This window comes from Cervus elaphus, chromosome X (assembly GCF_910594005.1).
Source record: "Cervus elaphus chromosome X, mCerEla1.1, whole genome shotgun sequence".
In the NCBI taxonomy this organism is placed as follows: domain Eukaryota; kingdom Metazoa; phylum Chordata; class Mammalia; order Artiodactyla; family Cervidae; genus Cervus; species Cervus elaphus.
This window is the reverse complement of record NC_057848.1, coordinates 124,065,123-124,088,692: the sequence shown is the minus strand read 5'-3', so window position 1 is coordinate 124,088,692 and position 23,570 is coordinate 124,065,123. Positions and strand designations below refer to the sequence as shown.

Here is a 23,570-nt window from a genome sequence, read left to right as displayed (position 1 = left end):
ATTAAGCATCATATGGATTGTGATATTATTGACCATTTTCTGGTTCACATTATTATAATAGTCTGGGTTTTTTTTTTTTTTGGCATGCGGGATCTTTGTTCCCTGACCAGGGTTCGAATCTAGGCCCTTGGTGGCGAGAGTGCAGAGTCCGAACCACTGGACCACCAGGGAATTCTCTTCATATTCTGTTCTTAAGAAAAGATTGTAAGAATTTAAAAAAGGAAATAATGTAATTTACAGTTCCAGCTAATCTAAATAAATAATTTACAACCAGATATAATAATATAATTATATTATTATAAAAACCAGATAATTTTATGTATTGTATATATATAATTGTATTTTGATTTGGTAATAACTTTCTGACCCAGGAATCAAACTGGGGTCTCCTACATTGCAGGCAGATTGTTTACCAGCTGAGCTACCTGGGAAGCCCCTATCTTGTTCATATTGGCTTAATTCATTTGTTCTGTGTTCAGATTCACTGATATTGATTCTTTCCTTTGTCGTATTCATTCTGCTATTGTGCAAAATGAATCGTTTATTTCTATGATTATATTCCTTTTATAATTTCCATTTGTTTCTTCCTTAATACATTCTGTTATGAGATTTTCTGACTTTTCATTTGTTTCAGGAGTATTTGTAATTGATGTTTGAAACAATTTGATAATGGCTGCTTTAAAATCCTTGTCAGGTAGTTCTGATTCATCCTGATTCATCCTGGTCTTGGCATCTCTTGATTGACTTTTCACATTCAAGTTGTGATTTTCCTGGCTTGGGGCATGACAAAGAATTTTCATTTGTATTCTGGACATTTTGGACATTATGTTAGGATATTTTGGATCCTGTTTAAATCTTCTATTTTAGCAGGCAGTCACTGTGTTTAGGTGCCAAGGTACTCATCTATCGATACTTTTGTGGACTATGGTTCTAATGCCAATTTAGTTTTCAGAGTCCCTGTAGTACTATTCTGGTCTGCTTTGGTTCATCTTATATCACTGGGGCCCACTGCTGGACCAAGGGGTTGGAGAGCAGTGCCCTAGGCCCACTGCCCTAGGCTATCTCTCCAGACCACATGGTACTAGTAGAGTTCCCACCAGCGTCACCAAGAGAGGAAAGGGCTCACTTTAACTACCTTCTGTTGCTAGTTGGGGCTCAGGAGACCACTGTGCTTCACCTACCTTTGCCTTTTGGCCAAGAGTCAAGAGATGCTGAACCTGGACTGCTTTCTGTCACTGAGTGGGTAACCAGGAAATGCTTATTTTTCTTCAAGTCTTGGGAGTCCCTAGCCAGTCTGCCTTCATCTTTTCACTCTTCAGTGCCCTCCTGTGATACTCTACTGTATTATTTCCAGATTTTATAGTTATACTTAGGGGTATAATTTCTGCCATCTTTTCCAAACCCTAAACTAGTGTTTTAAGATAACTTTGTAAAGTGAATGATACAGCTGCCTTGACTAAAATTATATCCCTTTTATCCTCTTAAGATGTTATGTTACTGCTATTTCTTTGTCTATTAAAGAACTAAGAGTAGTATTATTGAATCTTCCTTCTCCACTTGTAGTTATGAAAATTCTTTTTCACAGGGACATAGAAAAAAATATTAGGGGTTATTTTTATCTTTTCTTGTATATCTTTATACAGATACTTCATGAGTAGTTCTTTAGGAGAAAGGACTTAACCTAAAAATCAATTTAAAAAATATCTGGTGCTTACAGACCTCATTTAAGTTTCAAATGTATTTATTGAAATATATTCAAATTTATTAAGGAAAAAGCTGAAAAATACCTTTGATACAGATCAACTGAAAGTCTGCCCTGTCATAATCATATTGACTTGAACCTGCAAAATATAGCTAGTTAGAATTAATCATGTTGAATCATTTTCACATTATTCATTCAGTTTTTTTAACCAAAATTGTGGTGTATTTTTTCTTCTTCCCTCCTCCCTCACTCCCTCCCTCCTCCTTTGTTTCTTTCTTTCTTTCTATTGGGGTAAACCTGACGTACACCCTTATGTTAGTTTCAGATGTACAATATAATGATTTACTATTTTTATATATTGTGAAATGATCACAGTAAGTCTAGTTTAAACATTCATCACCATATATAGGTAATAAAAATTTTTTTCTTATGATGAGAACTTTAAAAATCTGCTCTAAGAAACTTTGAAATATGCAGTACAGTATTATTAACTATCATTGCCATGATGTACATTATATCCCCATGATTTAATTATTTTATAACTGGTATTAATAGTTTGTACATTTTGACTCCCTTCACCCATTTCACCCACTCTCTACCTTCCCCCCACTCCTTCTGGCACCCAGCAGTCTATCCTCTGTATCTTTGAGCCTGGGGAATTTTTTGCTTGGTTGTTTTTTTCTATTTTTAGATTACACAAAAAGATCATATCATATTTGTATTTCTCTTTCTGACTTATTTCACTTAGCATAATGCCCTCAACTTCTATGTTTGTTGTTACAAATGGCAAGATTTCATTCTTTTTGTTGTTGTTCAGTTACTAAGTCACATCTGACTCTGCAACCCCATGGACTGCAGCATGCCAGGCTTCCCTGTCCTTCACTATCTCCCAGAGTTTACTCAAACTCATGTCCATTGAGTCGGTGATGCCATCCAACCATCTCATCCTGTTACCCCCTTCTCCTCCTGCTCTCTATCTTTCCTAGCATCAGGGTCTTTTCCAGTGAGTTGGCTCTTCACATCAAGTGGCCAAAGTATTGGAGCTTCAGCTTCAATATCAATCCTTCCAAGGAATATTCAGGACTGATTTCCCTTAAGATTGACTGGTTTGATTTCCTTGCTGTCCAAGGGACTCTCAAGTGTCTTCTCCAGCACCACTATTCGAAAGCATCAATTCTTTGGCACTCAGCCTTCTTTATGGTCCAACTCTCATATCCATACACAACTACTGGAAAAACCATAGCTTTGACTATATGGACCTTTGTTGGCAAATGAATGTCTCTGCTTTTTAATACACTGTCTAGGTTTGTCATAGCTTTTCTTCCAAGGAGCAAGCGTCTTCTAATTTCATGGCTGCAGTCACCATCTGCAGTGATTTTGGAGCCCCAAAAGGTAAAGTTTGTCACTGTTTCCATTGTTTCCCCATCTATTTGCCATGAAGTGATGGGACCAGATGCCATGATCTTTGTTTTTTGAATGTTGAGTATTAAGCCAGCTTTTTCCACTCTGCTCTTTCAACTTCATCAAGAGGCTCTTTAGTTCCTCTTTACTTTCTGCCATTAGGGTGGTATCATCTGCATATCTGAGGTTGTTGATAATTCTCCCGGCAGTCTTGATTCCAGCTTGTACTTCATTTTGCCTGATGTACTCTGCATATAAGTTAAATAAGCAGGATGACAATATACAGCTTTGTTGTACTCCTTTCCATTTGGAACCAGTCTGTTGTTCTATGTCCGGTTCTAAGTGTTGCTTCTTGACCTACATACAGGTTTCTCAGGAGGTAGGTAATGTGGTCTGGGAGTCCTGTGTCTTGAAGAATTTTCCACAGTTTGTTGTGATCCACACAGTCAAAGGCTTTGGTATAGTCAGTGATCAGGAGTAGATTTTTTTCAGGAATTCCTTTTATAGCTGAATAATATTCCTTTTCTTTATCTCATTTTCATTTCTTGTTCTGTTTCCTGCACTCTCCTGTCTTCCACACCTTGTCTATCCTCTGTTTATTTTGTTACATGAACAGGTATATTATTTTGAGTTAGAATTGGTTTTTAGAATTTTATTTGAACATATTAATTAAAAAAACCCTAAACAAACAAACTAAAATTGGTCAAGAACATCCACTGATAAAAGGTTCCACAGAGGTCCATCACTAGCAGTGTTTTTCTTTCACTCCCACTACTGTGAGATGTTTGCCTAATACATACAAAGTAATCACAATGTTTCATAACTTTTAAAAACAGCTTCATTGAGATTTAATTTACATACCATTAAATTTTCATCCATTTAAAGTGTACAATTCAATGGCATTTAGTATATTTGAAAAGTTTTATAATCATAACTTTTTGAGAGATATTGTACTACTTATGTATTTTATTTAAACTCATTATTTATTATTTTATAATCGAGGGTTTTTCTTAGAATTTTACCATCAAAATGGAATGATTCTATCCATACAGGGATTTCAGATGTTATAAATCTGATTTGGGTTAAATATTGGACTTTGAGAATCATAGAATAATGTCTTCTCTGAGAAAATGAATTGGAATTGCTTTTGGTTTTGTTTTTTTAAATAATAGTTTGAATCATGATGTGGGACCTGTGAAGGAAAACACAAACATCCCTGATAACCCAAGTGGAAATGGCAAACAAGATCGGATCAAACAGAGAAGAGCTTCCTGTCCTCGGTCAGAGAAGGGAACTAAATTTCAGCTTACTGTTCTTCAGGTCAGTGTGTAAATATGATTTGGTTAAGAGTGCATGTTGAGGTCTGGGGAGTCAGGGAGGGGCGATGTTGCTGTGGCAGTGAGTATAGAGTATTATGAAATTCTTCAGCAGACACCCTTGAGCACAAATCTTTGTATTTGTGCTGATTATTTCCTTATGATATATTCTTGGAAGTAGAATTATTGATCAGAGTATGAAGATTTTTAAAATTTCTCAATACATATTTCTAGATTGTTGTCCAGAAAGGTTGGTCCAATTTACATTTCTATTATCAGTGAATTTTCCTTTGCTTAAAGGTCAATTTGTGGGATTAGGAGAATTTTGAAAATGATTAGCCAGATTTAGATCTTTGCATTGCAGATAATTATAGGGACTATTGTAACTTTTTTTGTATTTTTATAAAAGTTGTGTTCCTTTTCTTTCCTGATTTTTTTGCTGAATAATTTGAGCCTTAGATTTGTCATACAGTAGTTATTTAGACAGTATTTCACCAAGGGAAAAGCAGAATCTTTTTAGATTCTCAATATTTTAGACCATTTTTTCATATATTTTATGTGAGCTCATTGAAATATTTCCTGTACCATTTGCAAAGAGAAGGCAATTACTGACTCTTAAACTAGTAAAATGTTTGTGCCCAGGTTTCAACCTCTGGAGACAACATGGTGGAGTGTCAACTGGAGACACACAATAATAAGATGGTCACCTTCAAGTTTGATGTTGATGGTGATGCACCAGAGGATATTGTAGACTATATGGTAAGTACAGAAAAGATAAATTATTTTCCCTTCAGCATTGTGTGTCTTTTTCCCCTTTAATTCTCCCCCTTCAATTACTCAGAGCCATATTTTCTTAGGGTACTGCTACTTTTTTAAAATTCATAAAGAGCTAAATTGGTTATGATCAAAAGTAAGTCACTATACCCCCTCTGTTGTCAGTATATTTATGTGTAAAATATGAGGGAGTTTCATTAACAGAGGAGCTAGGTAAGTGGTTCTTAACTCTAGCTGCATGTCAAAATCAACAGAAGAGACAAAACCCACTACAATATTGTAAAGTAATTAGCCTCCAACTAATAAAAATAAATGAAAAAAAAAAAAACAGTCCTTTGGGGAATTCCTTAGAGGTCCAGTGGTTAGGACTTGGAGCTTTCACTGCAGTTTCCCGGGTTCAGTCCCTCTTCGGGGAACTAAGATCCTGCAAACCTCATGGTGTGGCCAAAAAAACCCTAAGACAAAAATAGTTCTGTTGCCTGGGTCCCTAATTAAATTAGAATTTTGGGGGATGAGGCCTAAGCATTAATAGCTTATACAGTTATAACATCTTACATATAGGTGTTCAAGTAATGTTCATCATTTCATTTAGTTTTTGTATTTTCTTTGAATTGTTAGGCTTAAGTTAGTATTCCCCTCTTTTTTTAGGGGAATGGGCTAGGGTGGCAGGAAGAGTACATAATACTTTCATTTCTGCCAGTTTTCTTTGGATATATATTCCTGGCCAAGCAGAATTTAACTTTTGAAAATGTTAATAATTTTGTGAATTCTGTCTCTTATTCAACTTAGTTTTTTTCTGAACTGTCTCAGAGCCATACTTTATCATCTTTAGAGATGTTTCATTTTGCGATTTTTGATTTAAAAGCTTTTGGGTTTGGACATCCTAGTTTTAAATGTAAACATTGCCTCAGTTATGTTATTCAAATGGCAATTAATTTATAGAATGCCAAAATTTTTTTTAAAATGCTGGCTTCTGGTAGGTAAGTAGTGCCAATCTGACAAATGTTGGTGATCTCAAGTAGAAAGAATAATTTAATGTGTTGTCTGGCATTTTATTGCTGCTGCTGCTGCTGCTAAGTCGCTTCAGTCGTGTTCGACTCTGTGCGACCCCATAGACGGCAGCCCACCAGGCTCCCCCGTCCCTGGGATTCTTCAGGCAAGAACACTGGGGTGGGTTGCCATTTTCTTCTCCAGTGCGTGAAAATGAAAAGTGAAAGTGAAGTCACTCAGTAATGTCCGACTCTTAGCGACCCCGTGGACTGCAGCCCACCAGGCTCCTCCATCCATGGGATTTTCCAGGCAAGAGTACTGGAGTGGGTTGCCATTGCCTCCTCCGATTTTATTGCTAGTCTTTCTTAATTCTGTTGTGGCAATCGGATCTAAATACCTATTAATTTTTCTTTATGGTAGTCACCATATTATAATTTCAAAGAAACTAAATACATTCTTTTGAATAGACTTACTTTTCCTTTTGGATAGGTTGAAGATAACTTTGTCCTGGAAAGTGAAAAAGAAAAATTTGTGGAAGAATTGAGGGCTATTGTAGGTCAAGCCCAGGAGATCCTTCATGTTCACTCTGCTACAGAAAGAGCTGTTGGAGTTGACTCTGTTACTGTGGAACCCAGCAGTAGCCAAGTAAGAGCAGTTGCTTAGCAAATAGGTCTTCTTGAATATATATCAGGAACTTCTTTATTTATCTATTTATTTTTAATTCAGACAGGATCATCTGAACAAATACAGATAAATTCTGCCTCCAGTCAAACCAGCAGTAAGTATATTTAACAAAATTTACCATTTGGCTTTTGAAGCAAGACATTTGGAAACTTTTAATTTACACACCTTGGGAAGGATATTAGCCAATAAAGGAATTTGATAAATTGTTAATATAGGTTTCCCCACACTTTGAAAGGACTTTATAGCTCAGAAATGAGAAGTAAAAAAAGTGAGAAGTAAAACTCTTCTCCAAATTTCCTCTAAGTTTTGGTTCTTTACCTGATTAATTTATTTCTGAGTTGTTGCATGGTATGTTACCAGAAAAGCAGTCAAAGTACTGATGACGTTTAACAGCTTTAATGTTTGAACTTAACTGGCAAGTTTTATTTTTCTCCTGATATGAGATTGACAGTGACTTTCTTAACTAAAATCACTGTGTTCTGAGTTTGCCTCATGTTTAATATCAGTAGCATTTGTTTCTTGATTTCATTCCACAAATGATATGCTTCTACCTGCTCTGATCACTAATAAGTTTTTGTAAATCAGATACCAGATAAACGTCCATGGACTAAAAATGAGGTCTTCTATTTTCTCTTCTCACAACTTTTTTTCTCCATTCTTTTCAGCTCTGATCATAGGTATATTTAGAGTATCTGTGAGGGGGAGAAGAGCCATAGACAAATGAGGACCTCTGAAGGAATTATAATAGCATGAAGAAACAACAGGTGGTGTGGAAGTTATGGAACCAGATACCATTATCCTGAAAGTTAGATTGTTTTAAGATGCCAGGGTTTTCTCCTCTGTCTTCATTTTCTTGTTAGTAGGGGTTTGAGTAGATTTCTAACTGGCAAAGTAGGGTAAAGTTTAAAAGAGAATTACTTATTTGAATAAGTTAACAAAGTAGGAATACAGATGTAGGGGTTTATATTACTTTGTTTTTTAAGTTGTTATAAAGTAAAATTTGCTTTTTTTCTTTTGGTGTAGAGTTCTGTAAATTTTAGTCTTCTTAATAGATATGTGTATGCACCACCATAATCAAGATACAGAACAAAGGTGTAGGTTTTAATGGAAATAATGCTTTTCATTTTTTTCCAAAAAGAAGTGTCCTGCTTTTAATCACTACGGATGCAATGTTTGTTTCTGAAGAATCCAAAATCCTTCTCTAAAGCTATCTTGCACTTAGTTTTTTAGAGTATTTGTCAGTCGGGTTTGGGAGGTCTGGTCTTATAAGTTACTAGGCTAACTTGTGCTGTTGGAAATGGAGATAAAAGACAATTTGTTGTTTTAACCTGATTTTCTTAGTTAACAAGTTAGACATATTAACAATTGCTTAGCATATTAATTTTTGCCAATTCTTTGTACAGATGAATCTGCTCCTCCTCAGTCATCCCCAGTTGGTCGATGGCGATTTTGTATAAATCAGACAATAAGAAACCGTGAGGCTCAATCTTCTCCTTCTCTTCAGCAGTACATGCCTACAGTTCCTGGGTTAAACCTACTTTCTAGTAAGTGTTTGTTGTCTGCACCTTTATCCAGACCTGGAAGATGGCGATGCAAAATATATACCATATCTTTAAGTTGTTTTCATGTAAAAGACCCTGATGCTGGGAAAGATTGAAGGCAAAAGGAGAAGGGCGCAGCAGAGGATGAGATCGTTAGATAGTATCACCAACTCAATGGACATGAATTTGAGCAAACTCTGGGAGATAGGGAAGGACAGGGAAGTCTGGCGTGCTGCAGTCCATAGGGTTGCCAAAAGTCAGACACGACTAGCAACTGAACAACAACATGGGTATTTTATGCTTATGAGAATTTCCATAAGATTTTTGAAGATGTTAGTATTGGAATATAACTTAAGCCATTTAAATTTTATTATTTATGAAAATAAGAAAAGGTTTTTCTCCTTGTCAGTTTGAATTCTGTGTATTTTGATTCTTATTTACAAGAGTAGTTTCACACTGGTTCTGATTTGCCCCTTGTTCCTCCTTGCCCCTTTTGAGTTTGGACTAGTCTGTGCTTTGTACTTACCAATACATGCTTAGCCATTCTTTGTTATTATTCCAGGTCCAAGAAACATAAGTAATAAGGAAATATCACAGGACACACTGCTTACTCTAGAAAGTAATCCATGCCAGCGTGTACTTTTCACCTCCACATCACAACATAAGGATGTAGTTGATGGTAAGATTTCTGAATATGCCAGTGTAGAAACTAAGCAGCCATCTATACTTTATCAAGTGGAAGAAGACAGGCAGATAATGGCACCAGTTGCTAGTAGTTCCAATCATACTGCTACTTCAGTTCGTGCAGTTCCACTTGAATGTGAGGGACTCACCAATGAAGCAGGCATATTTCTACCTGTGTATCCAGGTCACCAAGCTGCCAGTCAGGCAGCTTCTGGCGAGTCAACTCAGATTGCTGCTAGCTGTCTTACAACCCCAGCATTTATATCTGATCAAAAGCCTCAGTCCTTACTAGTGCAGCAGCCAACTATGGATGCAGAATTTATTTCCCAAGAAGGAGAAACTGCAGTGAACATGGAAGCAAGTTCTCCTAAGATGGTCGTTCCCACTCAGAATCCCGGCCTTGAACCAACCAGCCTTCTATCCTCTACTGTCCTGGAATCAGATGGGGAAAAACCTCCAAAAATGGAATTTGCAGACAACCGAATTAAAACTCTGGATGAAAAATTAAGAAATTTGCTCTATCAGGAGCATAACATACCTAGCATCTACCCTGAGAGTCAGAAGGATACCCAAAGCATAGACTCTCCATTTTCTTCCTCTGCTGAAGATGTACTCTCATGTCCAGTGCCAGAAGTCATAGGCACCAGTCACTGTGGAATTCAAGATAGTCCTGCACAGTCCCCTAATTTTCGACAGACAGGCTCAAAGATTCTGTCCAATGTGGCTGTGAATCAGCCTGCTAACATATCAGTGTTCAAAAGGGACCTGAATGTGATAACTTCTATACCCAGCGAATTATGTTTACATGTAAGTATCATTGTTTCTAACCAATTCCTTATGCTTTTAAAAGAAATGCCTTCTTTTTTAAAGTTCTGCCCTTTGAAATGAAATTATCTATGTCATAAGATTCTGAGGTCACAGGTGTTTTTTTTTTTTTTTAATTAATTAATTTATTTATTTTTTCAGTGGGTTTTGTCATACATTGACACGAACCAGCAATAGATTTACACGTATTCCCCATCCTGAAATGAAATTATCTATGTCATAAGATTCTGAGGTCACAGGTGTTTAAAAGGCCATGGCTTAGGATGCAGGGGCCTAAAACTTCTCAATAGAGGCAGTAGAACTATCTTTGGTGAGAGACCCCTCTGTTGAATTAGCTAGGAACTTGTGAGCAATGTTTATGTTTATATTAATGACAGAACAGGACTGATAGATTGTTTTAGGGGGCAGGAAGAACTTGCTTTTAGATTTCCACTTAAAAATACCTATTATCAGTTTCTTTTTTAAAATATTATGGTTTCAATTTAATCTTGTTTGTGGGTTTTTTATTTATCTGAAAAATTTTTTTAAAAGAAAATTAAAATCCCCCATAATCCCCTGACTTGTTTTTTTTTTAATTTATGTAATGTAAGAATTTAACTTCTCTTTTCTGTTCTGTCAGCTCATAGGGATAACCACTGTCTGGTGCTTATCCACTATATGGTACTTATCCTTCTTGACTTAAGCTTATACAGATCTAGTTAAAAACCTATAACTTTTTATTCAATAAAATAGGATTGTGCTATAAACATATTGGTCTACAACTTAATTTTTTATTTTATAGTATATCATAGACATATTTAAAAATATTTATCACTGTATCTCTATTATTGTTATTATTTAAGTAATATATGCATGTATATAAAGTAAAATCCACCCCACTTCCAAACCTATAGACACAGCTGTTAATAAATCTTCCCAGATATGGTTTTAACTAACACACAAATATTTATATAGCACTTTTTTATATGTATATCTATTTACAAAGATACAGATATATACTATGTATTTATATACATATACTTCCTTATATACATGCGCTGTTCTGCACTTTTTTTCCCCACTTACAGACATCTACCATGTTAGAATACATAGTTTTACCTCAGCTAACAGCATAACATCCCATTGAATAAAAATAACTTACTTATTTTTTTTGTAAACTAGTAATTTAAAGTTATTCAGTTAATGTGTAAACACAAAAATTCAGGAGGTTAGGAAATTAAATTGTTGTGTTGACACTCCCACTCCCCAAACATTTAAGTTCCTGGTTTTAGTTCTTGTGGTCATTACTATTGATAACTTGTAAATAATATACTTACTGATTTTTGGAGTTAGCAATTTCATACAATAAAATCTTTCTCATTTCTCTGAATGGTGGAGAAATTATATTTTCTCTTTCCTCTATTTTTTTTCCCTATACACCTCCCATTTTTTATTACTTAAATTACATTTTAGCATTAGCAAAGTTCATAACATCTACATTTTTTAATAGTTGGTTATGTCTTGTCTGTTGGAGAGGGAAATGACAACCCACTCCAGTGTTCTTGCCTGGAGAATCCCAGGGACGGGGGAGCCTGGTGGGCAGTTGTCTATGGGGTTGCACAGAGCCGGACACGACTGAAGCAACTTAGCAGCAGCAGCAGCAGCATGCCTTGTCTGTAGGTTGATTGGAAGAATTGAAAATCAGTAAATAACATATTATATGTGTTATCTGATGATCATGTAATGTGATTAGAACAATAAAAAATGAAATGTAATTCTCTATCATTTAAGCTTTGTTGCTCAAAAGAAAATCCTCCAAGTGTCAAAGTCAAATGGATTCTTTTATTTGTTTCGAATGTCTAGTTGCTACATCTAGATCAAACTTATTACCTGCCACTGTTTCTGGTGTCCTAGAATTCTGTTTTGTTTTCCTCCTCAAATGCTTCTATAAATAATATTTTAAAATATGTTGCATGGATTAGCAATTTCATTTTTTTTAATGTCCAAAAATGTCTTTATTTTGTTTTACACTTAATTAAATATAGATAGTAGCATCATTTTGAGTTAATTTTTGTATATGGTGTGAGATAAAGATCCAGCTTCATTTTTCTGCATGTGATTATCCAGTTGTTCCAGCACTGTTTGTTATTTTATTCTTTTTATTGTTATTATAAATGAAATTGCTTTTTAAAATTTTCTTTTCTGATTTTTCATTGGTAGCGTATAGAAATACAATTGATTTTTGATAGTTGATGTTATATCCTTCTACTTTGCTTTGTTTATTAGCTGTAATAGCTTTTGGTGGATATTCTACGTAATGTATAAGATCGTATCATCTGTGAATAGACAGTTTTATTTCTTCATTTCCTTTTTTTCTTATTCATTTAACTTTTTATTTCATGTTTTCCATCTCGTTGTCCTTTTGCTTTTTGTACTGGGAGAATTTCTCTATTTATAAGCAGTTTATAATCTCCTATTCAGGTATTTTTTATGTGAGATTATATTTTTAATTTCTAATAATTTCTTTTTCTTATGGATGTAGTATATTCACAGATGTCTTTGAAGATATTAAAGCCTTATTCTATGTTATTAATGCAATTTCCTTGGCTATTCTGTTTGTTGAGTTTAGTGTTTTCTTAAAGTACTGATTTCCCAAAAGTGTTGGTGATTCTTCATTGTGTACTCGGTTTTTCTTTTTCCCCCATGAGATTCCCTCTTTGTCTGTTTGTAAATGCTATATATAATTACTATGGTCTTACTCTAGTAATTATGAGGAAAGCGTGGGACATGCTTCCTGGCACTGGTTATTGCAACTTGTCTCTGATGCTGCCTAGAGGGAGGTCTAATAGCTAGTCTTCAAAAGTAGCAGGGCTTCCTCTTATTCCTAGATCTTATCTCCTCCCTATATTGCCAATATTTTTCTTGGCCACAAACATTTTCCTCTTGCCACTCTTATTTGGGAGCAGATACCTCTGATGTCTTTTCTTTGTTGTGGAGGTGAGGTAGGAAGGTGCAGAACTGCCTGGCTGTTCCTTCTTTGGTACCCCAACCAGTTCACTCTTCCATTCAGTGGATATCTACTGAGCAGTGAATGAGTCAAGATCTCTGTTTTTTGTGGAACTCACACTCTAGTGGGGGAAAATAAATCCTAAACAAACAAAAAGGGCTACGATAGGATGACTAAGGAATTACTTTAGATAGGATGGTCACGGAAGGATTTGTTTGTGATGGTGATATTCACAGGTAGAGACCTGTTTTAGGAACCAAAAGAAGGTCAGTAAGTAGTAGGGTGTTACAAGATGATGTTGAAGTGACAGATAGGAGACAAATTGTGTGTAGCTTTGTAAGCATTCTATCCAATTACTCATCCTTTTGGTTGTTCAGGGCTCTCTCTCCTGCTGGCCATATCTCACACCTGAGTTTACTGCATTTTGAAACAGTTCTTGCATATGTCATTATGCAGATTAAAGGAGGCTACTTTTTCCTCCTTTAATCTTATATGCATGTGTCTATATATGATTTTCCTGTTGCACTTATAGCTTTGGGTTGATAAGAGAAGCTAGAACTTGTATTTAATTTATCATCTTGATCCAGTTATTACTTAATAAAAATCTTTTCTGTAATTCCAGTGGGACTGATGTAACACTTTCTAAATTGTAATATTATTGAGAGTTTTATTTTCTCTTTATGAAAGTAGTATTGCTAGTCCAAAATAGGACTTTGGAAAATAAAAACTCGTTGTTCAGAATTTTACTTTTAATGACTATTGACTCTAAGTATTAAAAATGCTTATCTTAAACTGCAGTTTACTTCGTGCTGCTTTTAGGCTATCTTGGAGAAGGAAGGGGCAACCCACTCCAGTATTCTTGCCTGGAAAATCCCATGGATGGAGGAGCCTGGCAGGCTACAGTCCATGGGGTCCGAAAGAGTCGGGCACAACTGAGCGACGATCAGGCGATCTTCCTTCAGACAAATGCTAAATCCTATCCTTTGAGCTTTTCAATACTCTTTTAATTTTCTAAGTTTGTAGGGGCCATTCTCAGGTTTCCCAAAGTATTTCTGGCTGTGTATATTAATTTTTTCTATGAGTTATTATAAGGAATTTATTTTTAAAGTACTCAGAATACAGCAGTTAATTCTTATTTTTTGGGGGAAAAATGGGAATACAAGAAGAGGGAAGTGTGATTTTATAGTCAGCTGTGGCCTGATGTTAACAATATTTAGAGTTTGAATTTGAAATAATTTTGAGATCCATTTTAAATTAAATTTCTGTGTGATTACATAATGTAATAAATTTGATTTGGTAATATATTTCTGTAAATCTAAATGCCTAGATATCTTGATTTTCTGTTTATCATGTGTGTCAGGCATCTTTAACTGTCTTAAGTAATATAAGCATAGATGAAAATTTCCATTTTAAGATCATAAGGTTTCAATAACCTTTTTTTTTTTTTTAGTAAATTGGTGCAATGAAGGTTGTTAACTTCAGATTTTAATTTTCAGTTTTCAAAGTTGCTATGATAAAAAATATTCTAGGGTGGAAATATTTTGCAGTTTTATTTATCTGAAGTCTAAATAATATTTTTAAAGAAAAAGAAGGCTTAATTCCTGTAAGTTCAATACTTCAGGTTTAGTCTGACATAGTACTATTAATAGAAATATACATAGCTTTCTGTTTTTAATTTCTGATTGGTCCATACAAGAAACTCCAGTGGTATAAACAACTGTTCTACCTCACGTAAATTATCATTTTGGTTTTCCTCTTTTTGTCTCCATTAGGAGATGTCCCCAGATGCTTCACTTCCAGGAGATCCAGAGGCCTATCCTGCTGCTGTGTCAAGCGGTGGAGCCATTCATCTGCAGACAGGAGGTGGATATTTTGGCCTAAGCTTTACTTGTCCTAGTCTCAAAAATCCTATTAGCAAGAAATCCTGGACTCGCAAATTAAAAAGCTGGGCATACAGGCTACGGCAGTCAACCAGCTTTTTCAAGAGATCAAAAGTCCGTCAAGGTAGTGTGCTTACAGTCAGGGACATAGACTAGGTAACATCATTTTTCATTTACTTCTGTTTCTTTCTGTTGTTATTCATACACAAATCTTGCCACCTTTTCCATATAGCCCATGTATGTAACACGTCCCATTAATGTCATTTCCATTTTATTTTTCTTTTTGTAACTAATTCAGTTTTAAAGTATTCATTTCATATAGATACTAAGTCTCAGGATAAATCTTCAAATGTCTGATTTAGAGGTAGGGGCTTCTACAGTGTTGCTTATTACATTAACACTTTTTTAATTGTCTAGCAGGAGTTAAGCTTTTTCTACTTTTCTTCATTTCTGGTAACGTAAACAAATGTAATATTAACAAACCATTTTCTCCTCTCTGCTTACAATTTGGCAAAACTTGCAGTGGAAACAGAAGATACGAGATCAGCAGTTGTTCCTGACCCCATTCATCTGACAGGAGAGTCCACAACTGATACTAGGTCTTTGAGTAAATGTAAAGCAATGAGTGGATCATTTCAGCGGGGTCGGTTTCAGGTTTGTGTCTTTGGTAGAATCATTTTCTACAGGGGCATTATGAAAGGTGACAGCATTGAAGATCTAGGTCTGTAGATGGTAGTTATTTTAAATGTAGATTGTTAGCATATTTAATTTTTCACCTTTATATGCATCTTCTCACCTTCTGTAGCCATCTACTAAAGGTGACTCTAAAGAAATGAGGATTTTAGTAACTGGAATAGAGTATAGATATGTATCATTGTTTTTCAGTGGGTGGTTGGGTCATCTTTTTTATAAATCTAATTTCATGTCCTTTAGAGTCTTGGCAATTAAAATATTTTTAATTTTTTATTGACGTATAGATGGTTTACAAAATGGTGTTAGTTGTATGTGCACCTATGGAATGTTTTAATTGCAGAATTTTATTTGAGCAGTATGTAGCCAACTGAATTTACAAAGGGCCCAACTGACAAGCTTTGAATATGGCAAGAATAAATGGGCTTTTTTAAACTTTTTCTTTTCTTTGACTGCTCCATGTGACATGCAGAATTTCCCTGACTAGGGGTCAGACCTGTGGCCCTTGCAGTGAAAGTGCGGAGTCTTAACCACTGGACCACTGGGGAAGTCCTAAATGGGATTTTGAAGTTTTGGTATTATCAATGTGTGTACATCGCAGAAGACCATCCAATTGTCTGTGCCATATATTATATTGAATTTCTTTGTGGGTTTACTCTTTGGTTAGGCAGAGCCAGCCACCTCTGCCTTTTTGTATTTCAGGTGATTACAGTTCCCCAGCAGGAGTCAGTGGAAGTGACATCTTTTGGAATAGAACACATACCAGCATTCAATAAAATGACAAGTCAGTCTACTGAAGAAGCTTTAGCCTTTACTGAAACAGCAAAGTCTCAATTGATAGAAATGGAACCTGTCACACACAACCCACAAACTTCACTTTCTTCTCAGAAGTTACAAGCTCTTCACGAAACCTTCAAAGATCCAAGAATTTCCAAACAAACCGACAACTTTTCATCTTTTAGTATAGCTTGTGAGACTGATATATCGTCGATGACTACAGAAAAGGAATTGGAAGAAAATTTGGCCACAGGAAGTAGCATGCAGTCTGGATCTGAACTGCTTAAAGAGAGAGAATTACTTACTGCTAGGAAACAGCCTAGCTCTAATAGTGAATTTTCAGCCACTCTTCCTGACAGAGGGAAATCAGTGGCTAAGACTGGTCCAGAGAGAGAAAAGTGCTTACCACTCTGTGAAGAAAAAGCCTGTGTTCAAACACAGAGCTCACACTTCTATTCACCATCTTCCCCAATGAGCAGTGATGATGAGTCAGAAATAGAGGATGAGGACTTAAAGGTGGAGCTTCAAAGATTACGAGAAAAGTAAGAACTGTTTCTCTTTTGTCACAAATCTGATTGCTTTGGGTTTTATAGAACTAAGTATTTGACTGGTAGCTAATTGAGATTGGTGACATTTTGTGCTGTGTGATTAGTCACTCAGTCATGTCCTGCTCTTTGAGACCGAATGGACTGTAGCCTGCTAGGCTCCTCTGTCTATGGAGATTGTCCAGGCAAGAATACTGGAGTGGGTTGCAATGCCCTTCTCCAGGGGATCTTCCCAACCTAGGGATCGAACCCAGGTCTCCTGCATTGTAGGCGGATTCTTTACCATCTGAGCCATCAGGGAAGCCTGGGGTGGGTAGTCTATCCCTTCTCCAGGGGATCTTCCCGACCCAGGAATTGAACCAGGGTCTCTTGCATTGCAGGTGGATTCTTTACCAGCTGAGCTACCAGAGAAGTCCTGGTAACATTTTAATGATTCAAAAAAATTTATGATTGAAAACTACAAAGATAGCATCAGATCCCAGAGGCTAAGGGCTCAGTCCCACAAGACTGCCCCCTTCAGATGCCCATCACAAGTCCAAGTAGTGTTACCTATGCTTCTGACCAACCTGTAACCACAGGTTCCCACAGATCTCTCCTCAGGTTTGATTAACTTGCTAGAATGGCTTATAGAACTCAGGAAAACAGTTTTCTTACTAGATTATTGGTTTATTACAAAAGAATGCAACTCAAGAACAGCCAGATGGCAAGGTATAGAAGGGGCAAGGAACTTCATGGCCTTTCAGGAGTGCCACTATCCCAGCACCTCCATGCCTTCATCAACCTAGAAGCTCTCAGAATCCCTGTAATTCACAGATTTTTATGGAAACTTCATTATGTAGGCATGATTGAGTAAATCATTGGCCATTGGTAATTAATTCAACCTCCAGCCTCTTTTCTCTCTTTAGAGGTACCCATCCTTAGGGGTTAGCCAGAAGTCACTTTGTGATTTAAAGGGGCTTGTTTTGAATAATGAGACACTCCTTTATCACTCTGGAAATATTTCAGGAACTGGAGGTATTTGAGGACAAAAGACCAAACATTGTAACAAAAGATTCTCCCATCACTCTTATCATTTAGAAAATTACAAGGGTTTTAGGAGCAGTGTACCAGGAATAGGGACCAAGATCAAATAACATCTTTTTAAATTATAAATCATAATATCACAACAGTAAAAATGCACACAAAACAGTCTGTTTCTCATGCTCTAACCTCATTTCTCATAGGCAACCACTGGTATATAACTTGCCCATCATTTTTCTATGCATTTACAAATATATAGTTTTTAAGTTTATAAAAGTAGGATCATAATATACATGTTATTCTGTATTTTTTGGCTTAACATTGTCTCCTCTTCATGTTTGCACAAATAATCCCTATTTCATGCATTAGGATAGCATATATCCATTTAAAGTTTATTTGTGTGTATGTGTGCACAGTCTAACTCTTTGCAACCTCATGAACTGTAGCCTGCCAGGCTCCTCTGTCCATGCAGTTTTCCAGGCAAGAATACTGGAGTGGGTTGCTATCTCCTTCTCAAGGGCATCTTCCCTACCCAGGGATTGACCCCCCATATGCTGCATTGGCCAGAGTAGGCAACGGCAACCCACTCCAGTACTCTTGCCTGGAGAATCCCATGGACAGAGGAGCCTGGTAGGCTGCAGTCCATGGGGTCGCTAACAGTCAGACACGACTGAGCGACTTCACTTTCACTTTTCACTTTCATGCGTTGGAGAAGGAAGTGGCAACCCACTCCAGTATTCTTGCCTGGAGAATCCCAGGGACAGGGGAGCCTGGTGGGCTGCCGTCTATGGGGTCGCACAGAGTCGGACCCGACTGAAGTGACTTAGCAGCAGCAGCAGCATTGCTGCATTGGCAGGTAGATTCTTTACCACTGCACCACCTGAAAGCCCCAAAGTTTATTTAATCCCTCCTTAATGAGAATTTCAGTTTTATCCCATATTTTGCTTATATAAAAAATGTTGAACATCCTTTTATGTTTGTGTACTTATATTAGAAGGATATATACCTAAAAGTGGAATTGCTGGATTAGAGGTTTGTACATTTAAAATTGTGATTCAGTGTAAATATACCATTTTACATACCAAACAGAAATATATGAAAGTGCCTGTTTTCCCACTCCTTCACAACATTAGACTAGGTGTTATTGATTCTTTTAATTTTATTCCAATCAAATGAATAAAAATTATTTTTTAAAATTTGTGTTCTAATTAATACTAAGGTTGTGCATCATCTCATATTTATTGGCTACTTGTATTTCCTCTCCTTTAGAGCTACCTTTTCTTATTCTTTCCCCCCTTTTCTATAAAGTCATTGATTTTTGGCACATATTTATACTTTCTGAATATTAACCTTTTACTATGTTGCAAAATTTTTTCCTGTTTACACTTACAACATATAATCATGTTAATATTATCAGTACTATGGAACTTTAATTTTTTAAATTATCTTTTACTATATTGAGGTTTTATAAATTTGTTTTTGTCAATTTATTGAGCTTTTTCTTTATGTCTGATTAGTTTAATGTTGCACTTTAGGAAGACACTGATCATCTTAATTTTGTGAGAATATTCTGTATTTCCACATTCTTAATCTAAATTCCTTGTTAAACTTTACTTGTACTGGTAGAGTTCCTTGGCTCATCTATATGGCGCCTGTGCCATTAAAGTGCTTTCTGCATGATTTTTCTTCAGACATATTCAGGAGGTGGTAAATCTTCAAACCCAGCAGAATAAGGAGCTACAGGAGCTCTATGAACGCCTTCGAGCAATTAAAGAGAGCAAAGTCCAATCATCAGAAGCTCCTGTATCACCTGCATCACCACGTAGACCAAGATCTTTAAAAAGCAAACTTCGAAGCCGTCCCCAGTCCTTGACACGTGTGGACAGTGGCACAGTTGCTACAGGTAAATCAGTCTTATAAGTGATTTTAAAATCCTGGTCAAAGATCAGCAAGATTAGAAAAAGAACACTAATAAACTTATTTTTTATTAAGCTAAGATTATTTAAAGAAGTACACATTTTTCTGATATTTTTTCTTTTTGGTGCCGAATTTTCTTTTATGAAATAATGATAAGAATAGGTGATAGATTTTGGAGAGCAGACGAGTGTTGTTTTCATTTGGAAAACAAATACCTGGAAGCCCAATTTCAATCCCCAAAACAGTTTTTTGAAATGTTGGTAGTCAATGGAAACCGCTGGTCTAGCATTTGGTGTTTGTTTAGGAGTTTGTTGCTAACAAAGATAATCTTGAAAGTAAAGTCATGTTCTATCTGATGTAAGAGATCTTTATTTATTATGAGAATATTAGAAAAAATGTATGTCTTTGAATTTGTAAAAAGACAGAATCAGTCTCTACTTAACTAATAAACAAGTTGATCACATCAGACTTCCTTGGTTCCATGTGCATAGTCAAGGTGAGGATTAAGGGTGAACTATAAGGGTATGTATGAGATCTGAACATAATTTGTGGTAGGCAGAATAATGATTCTCCCCCAAAGATGTCCATGTACAAATTCTTGCAGCCTATGATTATGTTCAGTTGTATGGCAAAGGGTAATTGAGGTTGTAGATGGAATTAAAGATGGTAATCAACATTTTAAAATAGATATCCTGGATTATCTGAGTGGGCCCAGTGTAATCACAAGGTTCCTCTGAAGTAGAAGAGGCAGAAGAAAGGGTCAGAGAAAAGATGTGAAAAAGGAAGCAGTGTCAGAGAGAATTCAGCATTACTGGGCTTTGAAGGTGGCAGAAAATTGTCACAAACCAAGGAATGCAGGCAGCCCTTAGAAGCTAGAAAAGGCTGGGGAACTTTGAAAAAACAAGGTTTATTGTTCACAGGTTGTGGGGGATACACATTTTGTGGGGCCACATAATGAAAGGTTTGGTCGGGATATGGGAAACAGGAGCACACACTAGAGAGCAAGAGCAAACACTAGCAGACCTGGGGTTCTTCATTTATTTGGGTTAAGGGTGGGGTACCTGGGGTTTTTCAAGTTCACTCCTTATAGGTGAATTTAAAAAGAAAGTGGGAGTTAAAGCACAGGGAGGAAAAAGCAGGATCACTCAAATGATCACTTATGTAGGTCAGCCAGGACTTTCTAAAAGGGCAGCTTCATGGGTGCGGTGGCCTGGCTCTTTATCTAGTTGTATAGCTGGCAGTGTGTTTATTTGAGATAGATTTGTTTGAAATGTATTGTTTAGTCGTTGGGTCATGTCCCACTCTTTTGAGACCCCGTGGACTGTAGCCTGCCAGGCTCCTCTGTCCATGGGATTTCCCAGGCAAGAATACTGCAGTGGGTTGCCATTTCCTTCTCCAGGGAATCTTCCCAATCCAGGAATCGAACCTGCATCTTTTATGTCTTCTGCACTGGCAGGCAGATTCTTTACCACTGAGCCACTTTGAAATACATACCTCAGCAATCAAAAGCTTAATGCCAGGCACTTACTTATATTACAATAAAAAAAACTAATTGTCAGGCACTTGCACTACACCACATCTTTCTAATCAACCATGGGATCTCATGGTAAAAAAACATGCCTTTTGAGATTGCTTTTTTTCACTCAGAACATTGTCTTTGCTATTGTTTAAGTTATTTTGTGTTTTAATAGCTTGTTGCTTTTTTGTTTCTCAGTAATATTCCATGGCATGACATGGTATGATGTACCACAGCTTGTTTATCTATTTATTTACCTGTTGAGAGATATTAGGATTGTTTCAGTGTTGGGTTTTACAAATAAAGCTGCTGTAAATATTCGTGTGCAGCTTTTCAGATCACTTGGATAAAATACTCAGAAGTAAAATTGCTCGGTCATATATATGTACATTTTAAATTTTTAAGAAACTTCAAAACTGTTTTCCTAAGCAGCTGCATCATTTTCCATTCCCATCAGTAATGTATGAAACTTCTGTTTTCTCTGGATGCTCTCAGCATATCATATTACTGGTATTCTTAATTTTAACATATCTAATAGGTGTGTGGTAGTATTATATGGTGGTTTTAATTTTCATTTCCCTGATGATTTGTGATATTAGACATTTTTTCCCTTATGCTTATTTGCTATCCATATATCCTCTTTGGTTTAGTGCCTATTTCAGACTTTTGCCATTTTTTGTATCCTGTTTTTTTAGAAGGATTTATAAAGAATTAGTGTTAATTTTTTCTTAATTGTGTGAATTAAACACAATAAAGCCATCTGGACCTTGGTTTTGTATGTTAGAAATATCAATTCAGTCTCCTTCCTTGTTATAGGTCTATTAAGATTTTTCTCTTTCCATGAGTCAATGTTTATGATTTTGTAGAAATCAGGCCCTTTCATCCAAATTACCAAATTTGTTGTCATATGATTTTTCACAGAATTCTCTTAAAATCCTTTTTATTTCTGTAAGATTTGCAGTGATTTCCCCTCTTTTATTTTTTATTTTAGTAGTTTGAATCTTTTCTCTCTTTTGTTTTCCCTTGGTCAGTCTAGTAAAAGGATTGTCAATTTTGTTGATATTTTAAAAAAAGCAACTTTTAGTTTCACTGACTTTCTTTATTGTTTTTCTTTTCTTTATTTTCCTTATAATCTTTATTATTTCCTTCTTTCTACAGGCTCAAGTTTGCTCTTCTTTTAAAAGTTTTTTCTAGAATAAACTCAATGAGATCCATACTAGATAACACTGACTTTATCAGTTGAATTATGATATGCGTAGTTATGATTCTCATTGATATTTTTTCTGCCCCTTTCTGTTCCCCTTTTGGAACTTCCATTATGCATATTTTGTAATGCTTGATGGTATTCCACAGGTATTCAAGGTTTTCTTCATTTTGTTTCATTCTTTCTTTCTCTCGGAGTGGATTTCTGTATTATGTGATCTTGTTGTTGGCTGATTCTTTCTTTTGCTCACTCAAATCTGTTATTGAGCCCCTCTAGTGAATGTATTTCAGTTTTTATACTTTTCAACTCCAGAATTTCTATTTTTTTTTAAAAAACTAATTGCTGTCTCTTTATTTATATTCTCTATTTGGTGTGAGACACTGTAATCATACTTTAATTTTTTAGGCAGAGTTTCCTTAAATTTGAATACAGCTATAATAGCTGATTTTAAAGGCTTTGTCTACAACATCCAAAATGTAAGCCTCTTTCAGGATTTTTTTTCACTCTTTTTTTTCCTTCTCGGTGTATGTGATATACATTCCTGTTTCTTTGCATTTCTGTTAATTTTGTGATGAAAACTGGATGTTGTAGATTGTAATAGCTCCTGTACCAGATTCTTCTACCCACTTCGTCACCACAGTTTGTTGTTGTTGCTGTATTCTGTTTGTTTGTTATTCTGGTTATATTTTCTTGTTGCTGTGCATTTGTTTAGTGATTTTCCTTCCCTAATTCTGTATTCCTTGAGTTATTTGCTAGCTAGAAAATTTCTAAAAAAATTTTAAAGCCTGGTATACTGGGGTTCGCACCTGGGCCAGTACATTTAGTGGTGAGCAAGTAATTGGTCAGAAAGGCAGTGAAAGTGTTAGTCACTCAGTCATGCCTGACTCTTTGACCCCATGGACTGTAGCCCACCAGCCTCCTCTACCCATGGAATTCTGCAGGCAAAAATACTGGAGTGGGTAGCCATTCCCTTCTCAAGGGGATCTTCCCCAACCAGGGGTTAAACTCAGGTCTTCTGCATTGCAGCAAAGATTTTATTAAATGCCTTGTCTGGTTGTTGTTGTCAAGGAAATTTCTGTGAGAAGGCACACCTTCAGGCTTCAGTTAGCAAGGCATAT

At 36.0% G+C, this 23,570-nt stretch overlaps 1 protein-coding gene across 4 annotated transcripts in view; it reads left to right on the top strand.

The window, feature by feature from the left end:
* WNK3 (WNK lysine deficient protein kinase 3) overlaps positions 1 to 23,570 on the top strand; it is a 163,873-nt gene that overhangs the window by 113,872 nt on the left and 26,431 nt on the right. For all 4 annotated transcript variants that reach the window (XM_043896927.1, XM_043896925.1, XM_043896926.1 and 1 more), the window contains exons 12-21: positions 4,276 to 4,423; positions 5,062 to 5,178; positions 6,673 to 6,828; positions 6,910 to 6,961; positions 8,271 to 8,411; positions 8,971 to 9,899; positions 14,676 to 14,766; positions 15,307 to 15,437; positions 16,176 to 16,792; positions 19,507 to 19,718. In XM_043896927.1, coding sequence (XP_043752862.1) covers positions 4,276 to 4,423; positions 5,062 to 5,178; positions 6,673 to 6,828; positions 6,910 to 6,961; positions 8,271 to 8,411; positions 8,971 to 9,899; positions 14,676 to 14,766; positions 15,307 to 15,437; positions 16,176 to 16,792; positions 19,507 to 19,718 — 2,594 coding nt within the window. The remainder of the gene's footprint in view (positions 1 to 4,275; positions 4,424 to 5,061; positions 5,179 to 6,672; positions 6,829 to 6,909; positions 6,962 to 8,270; positions 8,412 to 8,970; positions 9,900 to 14,675; positions 14,767 to 15,306; positions 15,438 to 16,175; positions 16,793 to 19,506; positions 19,719 to 23,570) is intronic.